The 23364-nt window shown below is 36.5% G+C and overlaps 1 protein-coding gene and 1 pseudogene across 1 annotated transcript in view; both read left to right on the top strand.

The window, feature by feature from the left end:
- LOC150085516 (uncharacterized) overlaps positions 1–23364 on the top strand; it is a 372167-nt gene that overhangs the window by 88450 nt on the left and 260353 nt on the right. Inside the window, exon 3 of the mRNA XM_090374587.1 lies at positions 13966–14017. Within this exon, the coding sequence (XP_090230713.1) occupies positions 13966–14017 (52 nt within the window). The remainder of the gene's footprint in view (positions 1–13965; positions 14018–23364) is intronic.
- On the top strand, positions 18216–18310 carry LOC150085517 (U6 spliceosomal RNA; annotated as a pseudogene).

The raw sequence follows: 23364 nt of genomic DNA, 5'->3' as shown, positions 1-23364 counted from the left end.
AAATTGGGATGTGGGCACTTCATAAAGTGAGAAAGCAGTTATGAGTGCAAAAGACCAATTCAAATCATTAAAACGCACTACACTTTCATTGTTTATTAGAATCGTATGTTCGGTTATAAGATTCAAAGTTTTTGAACGCCCTTATGATATATATCTGAAGGTCACGAGCATAAAACAATTTTCAGTTTCCAGTTTATTGGGCTTTTGTAAATATTAAATAATAATAATAAATATACACATACCCCCGAAGTTTACATTCTCACCCCCACCGATGCAAACGCTTTGGATTCAACACTGGCTGGTGTTCTACAAAGATGAATCCTATCTGGCTTGTTATTTACAGCTGTAATCGCACCGTGTGTCCTCGACAAGGAGAAAACCATTACATACGCAGGCGATATAAAATTTCTAATGATCGTATCCTAACAATGAATTTGAGGCCGCCACGTGTATTGATGATCTTATCAACATCGCCTCATACCTCAATAGTGTGGACTGTCAATTAATCCACAAAAAAAAAATGTAAAGTTTTTTTTTTTTCTCTGTCTCTCTAACCAACCACTAATTAACTTCGGTTTAATGCTCACGTAGACAAACTTACGTCCAGAGCAACCACTCTTTGGTGGACTTGTATGTATGTGTATTCTGCCTTTGGTAGCACTCAGACTACATGTATATATATCTCCACCATTGTGCTGATATACAGAAAATCTGTAAAGCGGGCCTGGCGTGTAGTTTGTGCGTGTTTGTGAAGCGTTAGTGTGTGTGTGTGTGTGTGTGTTCTTATGTCAGGCCCCTTTGCCACCAGAGAGCAGCCATCTCCTGGACAACTGCTTCCCAATGCCCGTCCACCGGCAAAAGGAGCCGGGCCCATGTCCCATTATCTAACATCATTCACTGGAGGAAGACATGAACCAGTGGGCGCCAAACCCATGTGCTTAATTAAAAAAAAAAAAAGAAAAAAAAAGTGTTTTACGCCTGTACTTTCCAACTTAGGCAAGAAAATTCACCCACAGAAGGAAGTGCAGTTCAGTCAGTTCTGCTGTAACGCGGTACATGTGTTCCTAAAAATCTCTGCCCTACGGCATTTCGCGTATTAAAAACAACAGGGCTTATGGGAAAAATAGGGATGGGGGCTTGTTTGTTATTGTTATTTGGTTTTTAGGAGCATTAGCAACTAAGGCCATATTGCTTCGGGAATATTCGATGGTCATTCCCTGACCTTTCCGCATTCTCCGTATTTGGTGGTGACGGGCTCGAACCCCGTTCTAATCAAGAAGCGTATGCTATGCACTGCTGCTCCTTCCCACCTGGCTACGGAGGCGGGGATGGGGGCACAGCACGCAAAAAAAAAAAAAAAAAAAAGTTAAACCAATAAAATTGCTACCACAGGTTTAAACATCTTAAATTTCTAATAAATAAATATTACAGTAAATATAGTACTGTAATATATACATACTAATTAATGTTTCTGTTCACTGACTTTTTTTTTTTTTTGGATTGTAAAATTTAAAACAGTAAAAAAGATAAGCAATCAATAACGAAGAACACGGCACGCACAAATTGCACAAGTGAGATACTCATTAAAAATTAGGAATGAATAGAAGATTCTGAAAATTTGTTTTTTATATGATTGAAGATTTCATGGAAGGAAAAACACATTTCACCATAATAACGTAAAAACCCACAGAATTCCAGCTATTGTTATTATCGTAAATGCAATTATATTGAGTTTACTACCCGTTTATAATTAGATTGCACTAACAGAAAAGCCCAATAAACTGGGAACTGCAAATTGTTTTTGTTTTTTCGTAGTGACCTCCAGAAATGTACTCCTCTGCTCACGCTATCACGCCTCACGAAATTTCTGTTCGAGCTGAAAAATGTGAGCTCCTGAAAACATGAGTCTGCCTACAATATCTTGTGAATAAAGCGAATGACAACATCGTGTCTCTGAACAACACAACTACAGTAAATGGGAAATATAGTTCTCACATATTTGACATTTTTTAAGCTTCGTTAATTTGTATTGCTGCGCAGGTCGCTATGTTCAGCTTGGTGCCGGGTTTTATGTTCATTTGGTGTTACGCGCGTGAACCAACGCGAAAATCGCGTTATACTCGCATTGTTCCATAATATTCCAGTCGCGTTGCCAAAATGCGCGTTATAGCAGAACTGACTGTATTTGTGGGTATTCAAAAAAACAAAAAACAAAAAAAAAACAAAAAAAAAAAACGTATCTATCACTATATATCAATTGCTTTCTTTTTTCAAATATCTAAATGCAAAACTTCTGAAAAGCATTAAATTTTGTTTTGTCTTACACTAAGACCAGTAACTCGCTAACATCGTTTTTTGGAGCTAGTCAGAATAATTTATCTCTTATCTTTGTATATACAGCAGACTCTCGATTTATCGGGATCGGATTAACCGGGACACTTAAAAACTACAAATTAAAAAAAAAACAAACAAAAAACATGTAATTCAAGTAATGACTAGAATAGTTATACATTCTGCAAGTCGTAAATAAGCGACACGAAGTGGCGTTATAAGTCGTCATTGGGAGATTAATGTGCCTATTATCTTGCAATCCCTGCTATCTTCACATCCGCAGCTCAAAAAAAAAAAAAAAAAAAAAAAAAAAAAAAAAAAACGACCAAATGTTTAGTTTGTTTTAGTGCGTCGCGTCGATTGTTGTGTTCCGTTGCACCGTAAAAAGACAAATTTTGTTTCGTTGTTATGTCAGGGATGTCGAAATTTTTTTTTACAGTAATTTTTTGTTTTATATAGAAATCGCGAAAATGATGGGTAACGCAAAAGAGTTGCGCTTTCAGTTAAACAAAAACTTGAAATTATTCAAAAGTTTGAAAACGGTGCGTCCGTTAAATTTTTGATTATAATGTTGGTGACTTTGCATACGCGACATTGCAAAAAATAAAGGGAAGCATCGTGTTGGATTCACGAATAGTACGTGGTTAAGTTTTTTTTTTTCTTTTTTTATCTATCGTCATATTCTTTACGTATGTTGCTGAACATTTTTCGATACAGTACAGTAAGTCCCCGACTTACACAACTACGGCTTTACGTAAATTTGTTTTTACTCAAATTTTTTTTTTTTTTTATTTTTAGAATTGTAAAATTTAAAACAACAAAAAATAATAATAATAAGCAATCAATAACGACGATCACGGCACGCACAAATTGCACAATCGGAGTAACAAGCAAAAAAATAGGAAAGAAGAGAAGATTCTCACAATTATTTTGGTTTTTTTTTGTTTGTTTTTTTTATATATGACTGAAGATTTTAGTGAAGGGGACACACACACTTCACCGTAATAACGTAGAAACGCACAGAATTCCAGCTATCGGTATCATCGCAAATGCAATAAGATCGAGTTTGCTACCCGTTTATAATAGATTGCGCTAACAGAAACGCCCAATAAAACGGAAAGTGCAATTTTGTTTTTATTTTTTTTTGTTAACCTCCAGAAATGTGCTTTGGTAAAATTTCATTTTACTAAAGAGAATAAGTGACAGCGCTACTAGTAAATCTACCAACAAAAGGAACGCGATCGATTTGGATCAGAAAATTAAACTAATAAGAATATATGAAAATGGTCAAACATTAACAAGTATCGTGCTAAATTCAGATTTGTCAATAATAATATAGTAGCAATAGGTTACTAGTCATTCCCGAGTTACGTAAAACTCGACGACGTTAAAAATCCTGGAACGTATCTCTTACGTATGTCGGGGACTCCTGTATTTTTGGATTAACCCGGAAATCGATTATCCGGGATTTGTTTTTACCATCTATCCCGGAAAAAAATCGAGAGTCTATTGTATAGGTGACATTTAATATGTGACATGTTTCCTCAGAGCCACATAAGCAATTATTTTTGTCTGCCAACCCAAGCTGAAATAATTTGGCCTTTAATGAGCCATCGCAGTTAAAAACCATGCTTTTTTATTGTTTAACATAAGTTTTATACCGGAATAAATAATCTGAACATCCCATTTATGCTGCTGTTCCATCTTGTCTACCATTAAAAATCTATTTTTCTCTGATTTTAAACTATTCTCTAACTCGGTATTTATATCCATTATACTAATCGCTTTATCCTTCTTATAATGATATATTAATGTTCTGTATATTATGTGTAAATCCAAGGGCAAGACCCCAGCTATTACCTGCTAAGCATTAGTAGAAAATGTTCTGCATACACGATGCATAGCCAACAAAATTGCCCGATTTATCGAATGAGTTTATCCATAAACGTAATCTTGATTTACCAATTCCCTTCACCGTATGTAATTATAATATAACTTTAATATCTTTTTTACTTAAACCTAAATCTGCTGTAGTTATCCTCATTAATGCAGCACAGAATGCCCTGATTTTATTAACCAACTCGTCCAAATGAAGCGAAAAGTTTAATTTGTCGTCTAATATTGTTCCTAATTATTTTGAGAATCTTGACACTGTGTCAAGATCAAGGCCGCCGCAAGTGAATAGGCGAGGTAAGCGTCACTTACGGGCGGCAGTTCAGGAGGGCGCCAAAAAATATTTGACGTATACAAGTCAGACCTCTGTTTAACGAACTTCTTTATAGCGAAATTTTCTAGTTAGTGATATTTTTTGATTACCCCTTCGTAATTACATTTAAAATAGTTTCGGTAGAACGAAGAAAATATCCATATAACGGATTACGAAAGACTTAATTGGGAACGCATTAACAGTTCGCACCTCTGGCCTTCGGGCAATTGAGGTAATTAGCACTGCTACTAAGCACGAATTAAGACCCAACAGGATTACCATTCTGCAACTTGGTACTCATAAAACCCTATCCAACCGCCAGTCCTGCATGCCCAGAAGCCAACGCCGATCATCTGATTTGGTTAACGTTTACCAGTATTCAACACGCCAGGCAAATACTGTAATTGGTTTGAAATAAATACAGTACATGAAATTGCAGACGTATTTGCTTATTTTCTGGATCCGTGTTTCATATTTATATTTCGCAGGGTTATTCTCCAGGTACAATCCCATCTGATTTGGTTAACGTTTACCAGTATTCAACACGCCAGGCAAATAATTGGTTTGAAATAAATACAGTACATCCCGGCAACGTTCTGGAGTTCAGTCAGAATAATATATACGATTTAGCAAGGCAATGTATAGCATTCAGGGGATCTTTAAAAGATTTATATGAAAATGACAGTGGTAACTTTTTAAAACTTAGTGATACAATTGCTAAATTTGATTCAGTTATGGCAGAACATATTCGCCGTATTCAAAAATCTGAATCCAAAAATATCGTGCATTATTTGGGTGATCAAATACAAAATGAAATTATTGAAATAATTTTACAAAATATTAGAGATAAAATACTTGAAATTGCTAGGGAAGCCACATATTTTGCTATGATTTTGCTATAATTACTGAAGACAAAGATATGAATACAAGTAAAAAAGTAAAGTGCAGCCATTATCAACCCACTGCAGGATGGAAGCCTCCTCAACAATTCATGCTGAGGGAAATGGACCATAATCTGCCACGCTGGTCCAGTGCGGGTTGGCAGATCGACCGTATTCAGCAGTCAGGGGCTTGAACCCCGGTCTACTCAAAGAGCGTGTGCTACTGCACTCCCGCTCCTGCCCACTCGGCTACGGAGTATACAAGGAATCATACTAAATCAATAGCCTTAAAAATAACATCCTATAAGTTTCTTTGTTCAATTATAATTTGACATATTAATCTGATAAGTAAAATGCTGCAAAAAAAAAAAAAAAAAAAAGATTCTGATGTACACTGGTGTTCAAAGAAAGTGCATCACCTAGGAATTTCACATTTCTAACCCTTTTTCGCGATGGTATGTTATATTTAATGACTAGCATCACGAATAGAAATATAAACAAAAGATATTTATTAATAGTTAAGACAAAGCTAAGTACATTTAGTATTTGACAGGTGATCTCAAAGTATTCCAAAATGAGCATTCGCAACCTTTATACAACAGTTTTGGTAAACACGACAATTGTGGATGAAATGTTATCAGACGCCCTCGTTTGGTTCAGTTTATCATTTTAAATGGAAAACAAAATGAAAAGTTTACTAGGTGCAAACTAATATTTAGTTGAACCGCCTCTGGCCCTGATGACAGCAGCACACCGTCGAGGCATTGACAAGATCAATTTCTGAAGAAAATCAACTGATAATTCGTGGTTCCAAACACGAATTATGAAGTTCACGAAGGGTCTTTGGTTTCTTTCTGGCAACCGCAGATTCCACACGATGGCAACAGTTCTCTATAGAATTCAGGTCCGGCCGGGCTGTTTCCTAGCCAGCTACGAGTTGTAATGGAACTCTCTTCCAGTCATTTTTTCACCTGTAACAAATGTAAGCACATTACTGTCGCACCTTTAATGCAGAAATAGAGCTAACGTAACTACAGAAGTGCCTATTTACACTTTTCGCCCGATGACAAGGAGCAGAGTCGTCCTGAAAGATGCAGTTACTTGGCAGGTTGAAATGATCTCTAATGGTTGGCAGCAGTTTGCCTCCCAATATAGCCAGATATCCATTGGCATTTACGGAACCTTTTATAAGCTGCAGGTGACCTACTCCGCGATACGAAATGCACCCCCATATCATTTGGCTGGTAGGGATTTTCACTGTAGACACCATACTGTCTGGATGGTATTCTTCACCATCCAGATGGGGGGAAAATGATTCTACGGCGAATCGTTTTTCTCCCATCAGAGCCATGCAGGTTGAATTTCTTCTCATCCGAGAAAATAACTGACTTCCACTGCTCAGGATTCCATTTGACATGCTCCTTACACCAAATGAATCAGGCCTTTTTCATTTTTTGGGCGGGGAGGGGCTTCTTAGAATGACGGGCTATAAGTCCATTTTTGAAGAGGCGTCTTTTGACTGTTACTGCACTTGCTACCACTCCTGTATATTCTTCCCATTCTCTTTTGAACTCAGACGAAGAAACTTTGCCGTTTTTAAGACACAAGCGCTTCAAACCGCTGGCCTGTTTTGGCGTAGAGACTCGTTTGCGAGTCTCTACGTAATTTGGAAAAATATGGCTACTATCATTGAGACTCGTTTGCAATAATACAAAGGGTACTAGGAAAGTTTTGCAATACAGCTTTGTTTATTTAATTTTTTCAAAGTAATTTCCTCTACATTCAATACACCTCTCCATCCTCTGAAACTAATCTTTAAACCAGTTCTGCCAAGTTTCACTAGGGAGTAAAGCACACTCGTTGTCCCAAGCCCGTAGAAGGTCCTCATCACTGGAAAACCGCCTCCCTTTTAGCTTCATTTTCACATGCGGGAACAATGCAAAGTCGCAGGGAGCAAGGTCTGAACTGTAGGGAGGGTGCTCGAGAAGTTTCAGTCCTGTCGTGGTCAAATATTCGGTGCAGGCTTTGGCGCGGTGAGCTGGAGCATTATCGTGATGGAAGTACCAGGTGTCCATTCTTGACTTTGGCCGCAGGTTCTTCATAGATCCAATGACTTTAGGCAGGCATTGTTCAGTATACCACTTAGCTGTGACTGTCTTCTGCGTGTCCAAAACGACACGTTCCACAATTCCACTCGATTTGAAAAATACAGCTATCATTTTCTTCTTTACAGATCGGGATTTTCTGACAATTACGGGTGTGTCGTCATCATCAAAGACCCAAACTTTGTTTTGAGCCTTGGTCGGCAGATCGTAATAGTACAGCCAAGTCTCGTCACCTGTCACGATGTTGTTCACATACCGAGATTGTCCCTTATCAAACTTTTTTAACATCTCCCGGCACCGAGTCACACGTCGTGTCATCTGCTCTTCAGTCAGTTGATGCGGCACCCAGAGAGAACAAAGTTTCTTCACGTGCAAATGATCTTGCAGAATCGAACGAATTGCTGGTGCATTTAGGCCCAAAATATCCTCTATCTGTTGGTTGGTCACTCGCCTGTTTTCGTCAAGCATTTTCCTCACAGCAGTAACGTTTTCCTCCGTAACTGACGTTCGTGGCCTTCCCGGCCTCTCAGAATCCTCCAGAGTGAAATTTCCCCTTTGGAATTCTCTATACCACCTGAATATCGTTGTATGATGTGGACAATCATCATCTAGTGCAAGAGTCATTTCTTCTAAGCACTGGTCTATGGTTAAACCACGCACGAAATTATACCGCAAAACTGTCCTTATCCCATTTCGTGACCACGATGCCATCGCAAGCACTTTACACTCTCACTACTAATGAATAACTGAGCCCATCGACTTGGCGCGGCGGCTACTATGCACGTATGAACATGTCTCAACATGCAGCAACAAGCAGCTTCCTGTGATTCATTGTTGCGTCATATTGCAAAACTTTCCTAGTACCCTTTGTATGGCTGCTATCATTGGCATTGAAGCTTCGTTTCCAGAAGCAAGCACTGTAAGGAAAAGATTAAAAAACGTCATTTCAATTATGAAAGTAGAGATGAAGCTATTCAGGATCCGCAACAAAATTACAAAATTAATTTTTTCTTTCAAATTATGAACACAATTTTCTCGTTAACTGAAAGGTTTACAAATATGAAAGAACATGTTGAAATATTTCAAATGTTTTTTAATATTTCTGAGTTAAAAAGATGGTCAGATGACGATTTATTAGATCATTGCAAAGGTTTACATATTAAGTTAAGAGACATTGATCGTAATGAGTCCGATATTGATGGTTTAGCATTATCTGAAGAACTGAGAGTACTTCATATTTTTATTAAAGACGGTATTACTCCATTTGAAGTTTTACAATATATTTTTTAAAAACGATTTTACAGATACTTTTTCAAATGTACCAGTTGCATTAAGAATTTTTCTAACTTTACCAGGTTCAGTTGCCTTGAATGAACAGAGTTTTTCAAAATTAAAATTAATCAAAAATTATTTACGATGGACAATGTCTCAACAACAACTCTCTAATTTGGCAACAATTTCAGTAGAAAATTATCTTTTGGAATAAATAAACATAAATGAAATAATTAATAAATTCGCACATCATAAACATAAATTTTTATAATTTTTTAGCATTATAATTTTCCTTTTATTTTATTATTGTGGGTACTATTTCTGTGATTTAGAATTTAAAGTTTATTTCCAGAATTTCAGAATGATTTTGTTGTTTTTGTTTATTGTTTCATTATATTATATATGAGATATGTTGTAATTCTTTTCTTTTTAATAAATTAATAATAATTATTTACACCTTATTTAATTTTTAATTCAAATATTTTGGCGAGGCAAATTTGATTTCGCTTACGGGCAGCACATATGATCGCAGCGGCCCTTGTTAAGATCCTCAAATAATTAGGAAGTATATTAGAACAGCAATCTATATTCCACTCCTCTGAACTACTGAAGTGTGGACATCAGCGGCTACCGCAATGAAAAAACCAATTCTTGCTGCAGAATTCTGGCTCCTTAAATGGCCAGCTGAAAAACTTGACGCCCACCACCGAACAGAACTATTGCCTTAGCTATTTCAATGAGGGTGGAGCGACTGGTAGCCACAGTTAAAATGATTACAGACAAAATCTCAACATCATCCATTGGGGATTCATGTTACTAGCGAATACCCAGGCTAGAACTTTGGTAAACTCCAGTGTTCTGCAGGAAGCATCGCAGACTTTTGTCTCACGTCGCTTTTTCCCAAATCAAATGCTAACTGAAGTACAGCATCCCGATGCCGACTTGAATAAGTTTTCCACTAATAAAACCTATAGGAACGAAATCTTAGCAGCTCCTTCGTATCGTGGAAGTCAGTAAAGGCAACGTCGTGCTCTATTGACTTCTCCCGTGCATACAACCTGCTCAGGTCTCCTGGGTGTGCTGTTTTCAAAAACAAAACTCATATCAGACCTGCCTGTTGCCATACTCTTGCATGTAGATAAGAATGCTCCGCAATGTACCGTACTGTGGTGCTCAATAGTACTTTGCCTTTACCTGAGGAGTGCTAACCATGACCCACACTAAAAAGACATTTGTTATTATTCATCCTGGTGACAAAATTCGTTTGTTACGGTGTGGGAACGAAGTTCTCAGCATACCAATGCTTCTGTAAATCAGAGCGTATCGATGTATATCCACATAGACCGTATGACTGCCATTCACATATATGTATACATAGTAAATATAATCTTACGTGATGTAGCAGTATAAATAGTTCATACTGCATTATGTAAACTCCTGTGACCCGGCGCTCGATTATTTTGTATTGAACAAAACACTAGTCTTCATTTTGTATTGGGAAGCGACATCATATGACGCTGTGTCCTCGTGGTCCAGTCTAAAAGCTTTTTAATTTTTGAGAGACACAATGCTGGCCTTGTGGAATGACCATGAGGCGGGATTGTTGCACTCACTAGTAAGGTTTAGACTTGATTGAAAATAATTGTGTTAAAAAGTTTGTTGACTTGTGTCCAGAAATAATGGTTAATATGTATAATAAGTGTTTATTGAAAGGAGTTTTTCCAGGATTTTGGAAAATTGCTCTGTTAAAATTATTACAAAAACCTGGCAAATTGTTGACTGATCCTAGGGGTTATAGACCCATTTCTTTGTTAGCAAATTTGGGCAAAATATTGGAAAGATTATTGTTGTTAAGGCTAGAGAAATTGTTCAACGAACAAAATCTTCATTTTAAATATCAATATGGTTTTAAGAGAAATAGTTCAACAGAGGATGCCCTACGCGATTTGATTAATTTTAGTGTAAATTCTGGTGAGAAATATGTGTTAGCATTATTCATAGATTTTGAAGGAGCATTTGATACTGTATGGTATCAAAGTGTGCTTTTTTCATTAAGAGAATTAAATTGTCCCAATTTGTTATACCAAATTATTAAAAGTTATTTAATGGATAGACAGATTATTATAAGATCCCAACATTTAACTTTTAATAGAATTATTGATCGCGGTTGTCCACAAGGATCTGTGTTGGGTCCTATTTTATGGAATCTGGTCTTAAACCAGTGGTTAAGTAGAACAGTCCCTAATTGTTATAAGGTGGCTTATGCTGATGATTTGGTTTTGTGTGTGACAGGAAGATCTAGAGCAGTATTAGAAAGTAGAATGGAGGTTATTCTTCAGGATTTGACTGATTGGGCTACATTAAATAAACTAAAAATTTCATCTTCTAAAACTGTCATGATGTTATTAAAAGGAAAATTAGACTACAACAGACCACCTCGATTATTAGTAAACAGTAAACAAATTCCTCTTGTTTCCCAGGTAAAATATTTAGGGGTTATCTTGGATGACAAGTTATTATTTTTCCAACATTTGAATTATTTAAGTAGGAAAATAAAAAATTACACTGCTTCTATAGTTAGGGTTACCAGAAAAGATTGGGGATTAGGTAAACGCATTTTGTATCTATATTATAAAGCTATTTTTATTCCGATTGTGTCGTATGCTGCATCAATTTGGTATGTTCGTACTGTCAATGTAAAATTTAAACAAAAACTATTATCAATACAAAGAATAATGTTGTTAACTATTTTGCGTGTTTGTAAGACTGTTTCGACTAATGCTCTACAGGTGATTGCGGGGGTATTGCCTTTGGATTTAACAGTTGTGTATAGAGCTTTTTGTTATTTTATAAGAAAAGGAATACAAATTACATTTCTGGGGATTACTAATGAAGTTTCTTCTGCAGTCAGCAAACAGAAGAAAGAAATTTTGGTGAAATTAATTAAATTATGGCAGGACCGTTGGGATTCCAGTAGTACTGGTAGAGTAACTTATTTATTTATACCTAGTGTTGAATTTAATTTTAATAACAAATTGCATCGCTGGTTTTATCCAAGTATGGAATGCTCATATTTGATTACGGGGCATGGTTCCTTAAAAAGTAAGTTGCATCAGTTTAGTTTAGTGGAAGATCCTTACTGTGTTTGTGGAAGGTTGGAAACATGGGATCATATCTTATATGAATGCAATTTGTATGATGAATTTAGATTAGACTTATTTAATTTGGTACCTAATTTTATTAGGGGTTCTGAATTAATTTGGCTGTCTAATGAAAGGAATTTTGTAGAATTTCAACGGTTTTGCAGATTGACATTTAATAAAAGGAGGAGTATACATGTTGTTACTAATACTGACTAAAGACCTTTTTTTTTTTTTTTTTTTTCCCCTCCTCTGGATGGATAGGCATTCTGTCTTGGAGGCGGGGAGAGGAAGGAAAAAAAAAAAAAAAAAAAATTTTTTTTTTTTTTTTTTTTTTTGGCTGGCCTTGTGGAATGACCATGAGGCGGGATTGTTGCACTCACTAGTAAGATGTATTCTCCTAGTTGGTGCATTTTTTTTTTTTTTTTTTTGCTGGCTTTTGGGTGTGGGCACCCCAGGAGCGGGACTGCTGGCACCCACCAGTCTTGCACCCTTACTGGTGGGTGCGGGATTTAGGTGCAATATGCACAGCCAGAGCTAATAGATCCAGGCATAGCTCCTCGTGCCAGGGATGGGCACCAGGTGGTAATTGCCCAATGGACTATCACCTGGTGACAGAGTAGCCTGTTTCACTTATAACACATTACACACACGTGTACACACACGTGTACACACACTTACACTAACAGGCCATTATGAGAATATGTTATATGATAAATTGGTGGAGATGGATGTATGTCCGGGTGCCACCCTTCGACAGTTAAATACATACATACATACATACATAGTCTAAAAGCTTTTTAATTTTTGAGAGACGTCATATGTGTTAATTTTAAACGTGGATGTTGATAACTAAATGTTTACTATGTATGAAGAGAAGCCGGACGAGTTAGATGATTTTTTGTTAGAAAAACTTTTGAGCCTAAAGGCTAGTAAGGTTCCTGGAGTTGATGACATATACCCTTCGTAGCTGAGTGGTCAGGAGCGGGAGTGCAGTAGGTACACGCTCTTTGAGTAGACCGGGGTTCAAGCCCCTGACTGCTAAATACGGTCGATCTGCCAACCCGCGCTGGTCCAGCGTGGAAGATTATGGTACATTTCCCTCAGAATGAATCGTTGATGAGGCTTCCATCCCGCAGTGGATTGATAATGGCTGCACTTTACTTTTTTTTTTTTTTTCTTTTTTTTTTAATACCCTTGAAGTAACCTTAAAGGAGGAGGAGGCTAGACAGTGAATTGAATTCAGGACATTGGACTCAGGAGAGATTCCTGTGTATTGAAGCGGTGCCAGTGTCTCTCCAATACATACAGGCAGTTCTGAGAGTGAAGTGGGTAACTACAGACTTCTTAGTATGACTTTATTGGTAGAGAAAATCATGGAGGCAGTGATAGTGCAGTACAGGACAATTGCATAAAAATGGAATTATAAAGGCTACACAGTACAGACGTGCGTTATTTATTGTATTATTTATCCTCTGAATAGACATATTACCCTTAGAGAAGGTTATGCAGATCAGTGTTTCTCAACCTGTGGGTGGTGAAATTTTTGAAAAAGCGTAATGATTGCATTCAAAATAAAATAAAATAAAATAATAATGCATAAGTACTTTTTTTTTTTTTTTTTACTTTGGATATGAAAAATTGAAAAGCCAAAATAAGGAACACTATATCTGTAAATACATTTTATAAAATGGTGGTCGCAGGTTTTTTTATTATTTAACTGTTAAGGTGAGTGGCGTTATAAAAAGAAATCGACAAACGGTGGTGCTAATTTTATGTCAACTGCTGGTTGATAAAATTTTATTCATCATCCATTGATGCCGCTTGGTTTAGATCGTCTTTGTTAATCCAACTGCTTCTTAATAACACTGCGATATTAATTCGACAGTTGATTATGTTGTTGGTGTTCACTATGTATAGATTAGTTTTTGTAAGTTATTAGATAATCAGGTGTTTTTATATGAAATACTAACTGAAGTAAAAAAAAAAAAAAAAAACTTTTTTTTTTAATCCAGTTATTATAATTTCAGATTTTGTGGGAAAGCCAGGCCGAGGATACATGAAGGACTCTTTTCGATCAAGGTAAGCTTAGTTGAAAAATAAAATAAATTTGTTCAATATAAATTAATCTGATTCTGTTGGGGTTTTTTTTTTTTTTTTGGGGGTTTTTTTTCACACCCCATATACAGGATGGACCATATGTCAGTTTAGAAGAGAGACAGTCTAATCTTAAGCATTTTGAACAGTTCATTTAAATAAAGTAAAACAGACTTTAAATTGTACAGATTGCAAGTTGAGTAACCTGGCATGAGATTTAAAGTACTGCCTTGTGATGATTTAATTTGGTATTAGACGCTTTTTAAGAAAAAAAAAAAAGTAGACTGTATTCAAAGATATTTGAGAATGCGTGTTATAAAATGTTACGAGTTAGTACTATGATTATATATTTAGTTTACTTCTACAACACATGTACAAAGTAATCATTACACATAACTCTGAGTTATGTTGGATTCTGTGATCGATTTTATAATAGTCAAAAATAAGATTCTCTTTTAACGTTCAGTGGTTAGTTTATTTAACAACAAATTAAACTGTTTTATTCATTATCTCACTAATTCAACTTTATTGAGGTGCTTATGATAACATGATTTTCCAATGCCAATTAGCTATTTGCATAAACGCTTCAGTTAGTTAATTTCATATTTAAAAATTAACTCCTCAATTTCTTCGAGCTATTCGAACGATGAATGGTTTATCTCTGTAGATGCAAAACTCGAGGCCAATATCGTGAACAAACTTATTCAAAAAAAGTTTTGATAATAAATATTAGATTCTCTGTAAACTAATATAGGACCCATCCTGTATTTAAACAATAGGAAATGTTTGTTAGCGTATTTATATCGATATAAGCAAAGTTATATATATATATATATATATATATGTGTGTGTGTAATCCAGGGTTATCCCTCTGGTGCAGCTGCACTAAGGCCCTCAGCTCGTGGGGATCCGAATGGAATAGAGACACGAATTTGTGGACCAATAAAAAATGTTATATCAGGGAGTTCCCTAGCTTTTGATGATGAGCCAGTATTTTTCAAAACTCGTTTCTCAGATAGAAATTAGGCCTCGTAGCCAACGCAGCAATCCAAAAATACTCGGATAAATAACCGAACAAGCATCCTATGAAACACTCAATTTATGTTCATTGCATGCTGACATTTCCCAAATACTTAAAAAATAAAAAAATTGGATTTATCTTTCTAAGATCCAAGTATATAATATCAAAGTTATTCACTGCATCCAGTTCTTTTGTGACTGTATCATAGTATCCAATCAAATTGGTCAGTCAAGACTTTCCCTTAACCGTATCCTTATCTCCTCCAAAACCATGCTGTCCAAAATCTCCAAATCTCCAAAATCCAAAACCATGCTGTGTCCGAGCTATAACTGAAGTCTTGTCTAGATGATCCTGCAGTTCTTCTTTAACCAGTGCCTCCATTAATTTTCCTGGAACAGAAGTTAAACTTACAGGTCTATAATTACTTGTGTCAGCCTTTGATCCTCCTTTGTGAATTGGATTGATCATATTATTCAGCAATAAAACGGTTGTAATAATATTGCATATTATTATTTATTACAATCTGCTCTTACTCAGTGCTGGATTTAGGATCCTTGGGGCCCCACTGAAAAATAACAGGAAAAAATGACAAAAGATATATACCCAAATACTGTATTTTTATTTCGCTGCAGCCGTCGAGATTTCAGGGTTCCTGCTGCGACTTTTACCCCTCGAACCCTATGTGTGACGTAGCCAAGGGATTTAATCGCAGAAGTGCAGTAGCACAGGTTGGCCGTCGTTCGAACTAGTGTAATAAATACGGTTAATGTTGTAATCTTGACAAAATAATTAGCTGTAAATTCCTCTGACTTCTGTGATCATGCTGGAGAATAAACAGAACATTTACCTCATTCAAATCCTAATAATTTTTTCTAGAGCCGAAAAGTTGCTTCTCCCAAATCTGTTTTGACTTTATTTGCTGTTAAGCTTTATCATGAATAATAACGGTGAATTAGGTTGTTTTTCAACACTCAGTAATTAATCATATGTATTTTTAGTTTATATTAAGGGCGTGCGGACCGGAGCTTTTTACATGGCGTCAACGTATCAGGAAATCATATAGAAGAAATCATCTGGAGCGCCATTCATTTCGATGCTACGATGGTTGTTTGATAAGTTTCTATCAGATGTTATTTGTCGACGTAGTTTCCTTTCAACCCATTACACATTTTTTCAGCGATGCTCCAGATTCACAGCTCAGTCGCTTTCTTGAAGGGCCGGAAGGAAAAAAAAAAAAAAAAAGTGTACAGCCGCTGTGACCTCTTCGTCAAACTCATAGTTCCACCCGGACAAATTGGTTTTTAGTTTAGAGAATAGGTGGAAATCAGATGGGGCTAGATCTGCTGGGTGTGGTAACAATTCATAGCCAGAATGATGGATCACAGTCATGACAGCAGCCGAGGTTTTAGAGAGTTGCATTGCCCTAGTGAAACAAAATACCTTTAGTTAGATTTCATAGTCACTTTGACTTGATTATCTCTCGTAATGTAGTTACTAAGTCCGCACAGTATTGTCTTTATTGTTTGTTCATTTGAAAGCTAATCTACCATTATTATCCCTTTGGAATTTCATAAGATGTTATGACTTTAGGACTGACGTCTTTTTGGGGTTGGTGGATCAGCAGCATAGCACTCTTGTTAAATTCATGTTTCGTCCATAGTTATATATCTAGCTAGAAAGTTTTCAGAAACTGCTTGATAACGAGCAGAAAATTGCTCTGACGTTTTGAATAGAAGTCATTTCTCATCGGGTGTAAAAAGGCGGGGGATTCATCGTGCAGAAACTACGGCATACTTGATTCATTTGTCATAATTTTTTACCCGTTCAAACGGTGATGCCAATTGCTTCTACTATTTCTCTCTAACAGTTACTCGCCGATCATCCATCACTGTATTATGAACTTTATTGATGGACATACATTGTTTATTTTTGATGTTGGTTCTGCCACGTTTAATCTCAGCTACTCAATTTTTGATAGTTGCATATGTCGATGCGTATTCTCTTAATGTATTTATCTTGTCCTCATAGATATGCTTGCGCTATAACCCTTTTTGTAAAGATATTTTATTACGACTCGATGTTCAGTTTTTCCCCCCATTATGCAGACTTGATTTCAACGACCTAAAAAGTTTTGTAAGATATGAGCTATATCTTTGCATGTGTTCATAGAAAGGTTCAAAGCCTTCATGGGTTGCACAGTTGGTATAATCTTCGTCCTCCCCACCTGGTGGAAAAGACCTGTTAGAATCCCGTCAATGACGCGAGGAATTTTTATGGGTTTTTTTCACAATGTAGCCGAGTTAGTCGGTCACAGGCGAGGGCAGTATAGTTTTTCGTCCCGGAAACTCGGGTTTTTTGTACGGCAAATTGACCACACAACATATGCAATTTACTGTGTGGCACAATGTGGTCTAAGGTGCTGATGCGCCCAAAATCCTATAACAATTAACAAACCAACCTATTAATGAAGCTAAAAATCAAACAGCTATCGTATCCAGCGCCCACTGATCCGTATTACCGGAGTATCTGTTAATGATGGACTTATCGCCTGACACCTGTTTGGAGATATCAGATTTCAGTCACGCTGTATGAGAACTCACTGAGCCCTTCTCAAGGGAGATTGTTGGGCTCGGGTGAATGGTACATCTGGATTTTACCCCTCCCCACAAATTGCCTTGAAACACACGCACGAATATACAGGCATGGAACGTTGATCTTTATAGCCTGCGTCACTTGGCGCTAATTCAAACAATCCAACTCATCCGCGCTACCTCTATTCGCGGTTACTGCAGTTACTCGAGGGTTGACTGTACCTTGACACAAGTAGAATTGTGGAACTTAAATTGTGACAGTGCTGTTCCTTACTGATCAGGTCAATCTTGACTTAAAATTTTCTCTTTATACACTGATACGACCGTACCTGGAGGCAAAGTTCATTCACATTGTCAAATAAGAAAGATTTTTTTTTTTTTTTTTTTTTTTGAATTAATGAAAACCCCAAAGTCGAAAGGTACGAAAACCTGTAGTACTTAGTATCGTGCATGGGATGAAGAATATTTGGGGGGGGGGGGGGTGGAATAAATTTGTTGAATTCTATTTGAATTAATTTTTTTCTGACCCATGTTTTTTTCGTAGCCCCAGGCACTTTGTCTAATGGAAAAAACAATTATTATTATTATCAAAATTGGAACGATAAGGGATTAACATCGCCCCTGCGCAAGGATGACACGCAAAATCGTGATTCGTACCTCTCTTTTTGTGTGTGTGTGTGTGTGGTGGGGGAGGGGTTTGGCTGTAAACCTGAGGTATTGTATTGCATACGCAATAGAACAGTTAGAATGAAGTTGTAAACACCTCTGGCCATAGGAAATTAATTTATTACTGTTTCGATCCCTTCCACCGCTTCCGAACTTTGCAACTAGGCTTACTATTGATTAAAAGTGTGAATCAAAGAAAATAAAAATTACAAGCTCTATTCTAGTAGAAGTGAATGGAAATAGGTGAAATATGACTTTTTTTTTTTTTTTAGATACGTGAAATGAATTTTCTTACGTAGTAACTACAGCAAAAAAAAAAGGGGGGGGTGCATAAGAAGAAATCACTTACCGCATCACCCACAACTTTTACCTATTTTTGTGCGACGGAAGTTAATTATGGAACTCTTCGTGTTTACATTTAACTTTTGAACGTCTTCTGTGGCGAGTGAGGAAATGAGGTATTTTGAACTCAGGCCAACGAAATGATCTTAGCACGACGAGGTTAAAACGTATGACACACTGAAGTTTTTTTTTTTTTATTTTTTATTTTTAAATTTTTTGGTGTACGGTTTTTTATTATTTTTTTTTTAGACTCTTAACTCTATATCTATAGTTATTTCTTATTGAATCATGCTTAGCTATTTACCATTACAGTTGATTATTTAATTTTCACACATGGTGTAGCTGTTGGCTCTTACTTATCCCAGGTAACGAAAGAGGACAACACACAACGAGCTTATAGAATAGTTATAATTAAAGTGTGTTACTTTGGAGGCCTCTAGATAGAGGCCTCCAAAGAGAAGAGGTAATCGATCAACGCCAAAATTTCAAATGAATGAAATTCGGGCCATACTGAAACGAATGGCATGAGACAAAAAAGCTAGAAAAATTATATCAGGATGGAAATTGCCTCATCGGAGCCCTTAAATGGATTCTATAATAGTGTGATTTGGTTCTGTTTGCTCATCCTAAAAATTCGGTCAAGTCTCCATGCAAACTTGCAACGTTGTTCTCAAGCTTGTCTTTATAGCTCAGAGCATTTATTTAATTATGCTTGTACATGAAGGTTCCATTTTCACAGGACTGCTCAGAGCCATGTTAAGATGGAAGCTTGAAAAGACTGCATCCAGGCTCCGACTGTTAGCGGCGCCAAAATAAACACAGTGCTATCGATGAGATCTTTTCATCTAGTGGGGAAGGGTAGCATTTGCTTGTTTGCACCCTGATGCTTAGTCTTTACAGGGCTGTAAATGTGTTACAAAGTAACAGTATGAAATTGTGAGCGTTTTGGGGTACTACACTTAATCATTATGATTGTAACTGCAGAAAGCAGCTCCGTACTGTGAGATGCCATCTGACGTAGTCCACTTGTGCCTCTGTTGTTGTTCAGAACTTTGTGTCTAGATCAGTGCATTTTAACTTGCATGTGAGCTTTTGAATATCATCTCTGCTCGTTCAGGTGTTGGATTAGGTGAGCTTCACTCCTAAGCTCGTTTGCAGAAACTCTTGACGATTCTTATGCCTAGCAACGTTATGAACATTTTGTTAATCTGTTTCAATGTGGCTGATACATAATTTTCTCTGATAATTTTTACTCCTGAATTTAACAAGCAGACCTATAGGTCTGTCACAGTCCATTGAGTCTGATAGTCTACCCTTCCGCCCATTTGAACAGGATCTGCAGTTTAATTTCCATCGCGGACCAGATCAGAGGAATTCCATATAAAGGCTTTATTGAATATATTTTATGTGTAGCTCCTTTTTATTGACGTCGAAGTACACTAGATAGAGAACTCTGAGCCTTTAGCTGCTGAAATTAACGATCATAGTAATCGTCTTACTTAAAAATCATTAATCAGCCATAAGAACTTCTTGTGCTAAATGCCAGTTCTGATCTCTGTCAAAATTATATGACAACTTTTAGAGTAACTTTCAGCCACTGCAACATTATCTCTAGGTAGTCGAGAATATGCGCGAAATTTAGCTCGCCTAGCTGAAAGGCAACTCGATATTACTAGTAACTAATTCAGAGTGCAGCATTTATACTGCAGAATTGGAGGCTATACAACTACCCGCAAACCATGTATGGCTTACCAAGATACCCAGCAGTATAATTTTCACAGATTCATTCAATGCCCTGCAAGCCTTAAAGAATAACACCATAAATACCCATCCGACCGTATGTAAAATACAAAACATGCTAGCAAAGCGAAAGAAAAACATAAATTTCTACTGGGTTCCCGGACATGTAGGAATAGATGGCAATGAACTGGCAGACCAAGCAGCAAAACAAGAGGAAAGCCCGATCAACAATACCATAAAAATAACCTAGACTATAAAATTACAATTCGAAATAGCAGCGAAAGACAGTGGCAACAAAAATGGCAGGGGCAAGCTGGTTACAAATTATTACAGATAAAACCGTTGTTACATTAGTGGAAAACTAGTACAAGAACCAACAGACAAGAAGTTATACTGAGCAGATTATGAATAGGACACACCAATGTTATCCACTCCTACCTGCTCCGAGCTGAATCTCCACCTCGGTGCTCTGACTGTCAAACAGTCCAACATATTCTACCTGATTGCCCTAAGGAGCGGACACATTTTCATCACGAACAGTATTGTTAGATAAATCTAATATATCCGAAGTTTTCCAGTTTGTGAAACGCATAATAAATTACTATAATTTGATATAAAAATCATAACAAAAGACATCGGTGAATAAACTATAAATCATAAGTTTGGCGCACAATAGCCATAGAAGCTGATGCGCCAGTAAAATAACCAACCAAAAACTAATTTGGCCATAAATCTTAAATCAACTTCCCTCATGTGCCAGTGAACCATAATTGATATCTATGCCATTCTGTGTGTTTTTTTTCATTAAGCTTGTGTACATTTCTATAACATGGATCTTTGACTTTTTTCTGATTCCTAAAAGATCTACCCTCGTCCATTACTATTCAGGTGTCAAATTCAGTGCCAAATTGAAATTTACTAAATACCGTTTTAAATTACTCCAATTATAATGTAATACTCGGTGCCATTTGGAATTTTAAGTGAGATTAAGCCGTGAATTCAAACATTATTCAATATCTATAAATTTGTGGTATTCCAATCTTCCTGTATTCTTCGACCTATGTTACACTGGATAAAACATTTTAAGCTTTCGATTTTTTTGCGTCCGAAATTTGTTATACTCTAATGATTTTGATGAGCTTAATTTGAAATAGATATTGCTAGAATCCAGAGATTTAGAGAGTAAGTAAGGTTATATTTATGCACATTCAACTCATTCATGACAGTACCCTGAATAAGACTATCACACACTTTTATGATTTTTTATCCCTGCGTGTTAAGCGGACTTGTTTCCTACCTAACATGTTAAGTGTTACACATACATGCAAGTAAAACACTAATTTGAAGATGTACACGCATACCAAACGCATATACACCTACTCGAACTCATTCCCCACACACTTACATGCACTCATACTTACACAAAGCACTGGAAAAGTAAACAAATCCACCTGAAAAGAATAATGCAGCGGTAAACAGTGAAAATCGTCATTGGCAGACTTTGAATGACTAGCAGGCTTCTGCTGTACTTTGGAGAAACAATAGCAGCATTTTGAAAATTAAACAAACTCTTTGCATAAACTATTGAGAAGACTACAGATATGGCAGCAGCAATGGAAAAAAAAGTTCTTGAGAATGGCGATCAGAATTTTCTAGGAATGTTAATTACGCCAAAGTAGATAGGATTTATTACGTTCTGAATCAACTCGGAGGCATCCTTCCAACCTTTATTACTTCGCTTTGATCAGGATTCTCTATCTTTGTCCTGGCGCCAGGTTTTCGTGTTTTATAATTTATCTCCTTCTTTCGTTGTTCTCAACACTCCAGGGTCAAGGCTGCTTTGCGTCGGTGCTCTCTTTCTGCAGTTTACTCGTGCATTCAATTTGTTCGTTGATCTCTGTGCTCTATTTTCTGTCTGCAAAACCGGAGTCTCTCTCTCTTTTTCTCTTATTAATCTTTATGGTTGTAAGCCTCTCTGCTTAAATCACATGTATAAAATAAATAAGAGGCCCAAAATCTTTCGCTTTTTATGTTTTCTGTAGATTATTTTCGTCCCCTTGACATATTTTTAATCGTTTGAGATGTCATCCACACTCTTAATGCGGTACGTTAGTGTGTCACGTTCGAAAACTTTATTCTCAGTGGAACTTAGTGAATTGTAAATTAATCGTGAAAATTTGACTGCATTTTTAAATTTTATTTCGCACTTCAGGAGGTGAAAATATATAAATTTCATTTGTTCATCTTCTGTTGGTTAAAAAGTGTTGATTTTGACTGGACCGTTGCCAATTTCTTCACTTGTTGCTTGAAGGAGTAGTTAATCTTTGAATATTTTTCTCAGAAAACTCCACAGCTTCCTCATCGGTGCAATACTCTAAATATTAACTTCTTTGTTCAAATAAAAAAATAATAATAATAAAATAAAAAAACGTAATCCTTGTTGACCTTATCATAGAGAAAATGAGATTGGTTTGGTTAATTGTATTGAAATACTTCAAATTAACAGTTCTTAGCCGGTGTGTCTGTTGGATCGAAGACGACTTTTCTGGTGGGGGAGGTTCCGATATAACAGTGATATTCATATAATTGTTAGCACTTGAAAATATGTTCGAAGTATTTGCTTCAGTTTACTCATGACCTGTAATGGCGATCGGAGTGGTTGCCTCCTTGGATTTATCACTGGTGTATAGTGAAGAGCCGAGGACCGAATGGCTATCCAGAAGAAAAACACCATGCATGTGATATTTTGAAGGATGCCTTCGCCCATAAATGACTCTAAAACTTGGTTTATATATATTTTTTTCCCTCAAAAACGTTGAAAGTTATGCCAGGCTTCTTGCCCTTATTCTCTTAACGTTTACTGTTCGGGGAAGAAGAGCAGGACTAATCTAATTCGTCCAATTAGGATCTTTTCCTTTAACCATTCATTTTAAAATAAAATATAGATGATTTAATTGAGCAAGTTTTCTTCT

Source organism: Mastigoproctus giganteus, chromosome 5 (genome assembly GCF_048544385.1).
Source record: "Mastigoproctus giganteus isolate SK-2022 chromosome 5, ASM4854438v1, whole genome shotgun sequence".
Lineage (NCBI taxonomy): Eukaryota > Metazoa > Arthropoda > Arachnida > Uropygi > Thelyphonidae > Mastigoproctus > Mastigoproctus giganteus.
This window is presented reverse-complemented; position numbering and strand designations above follow the sequence as displayed.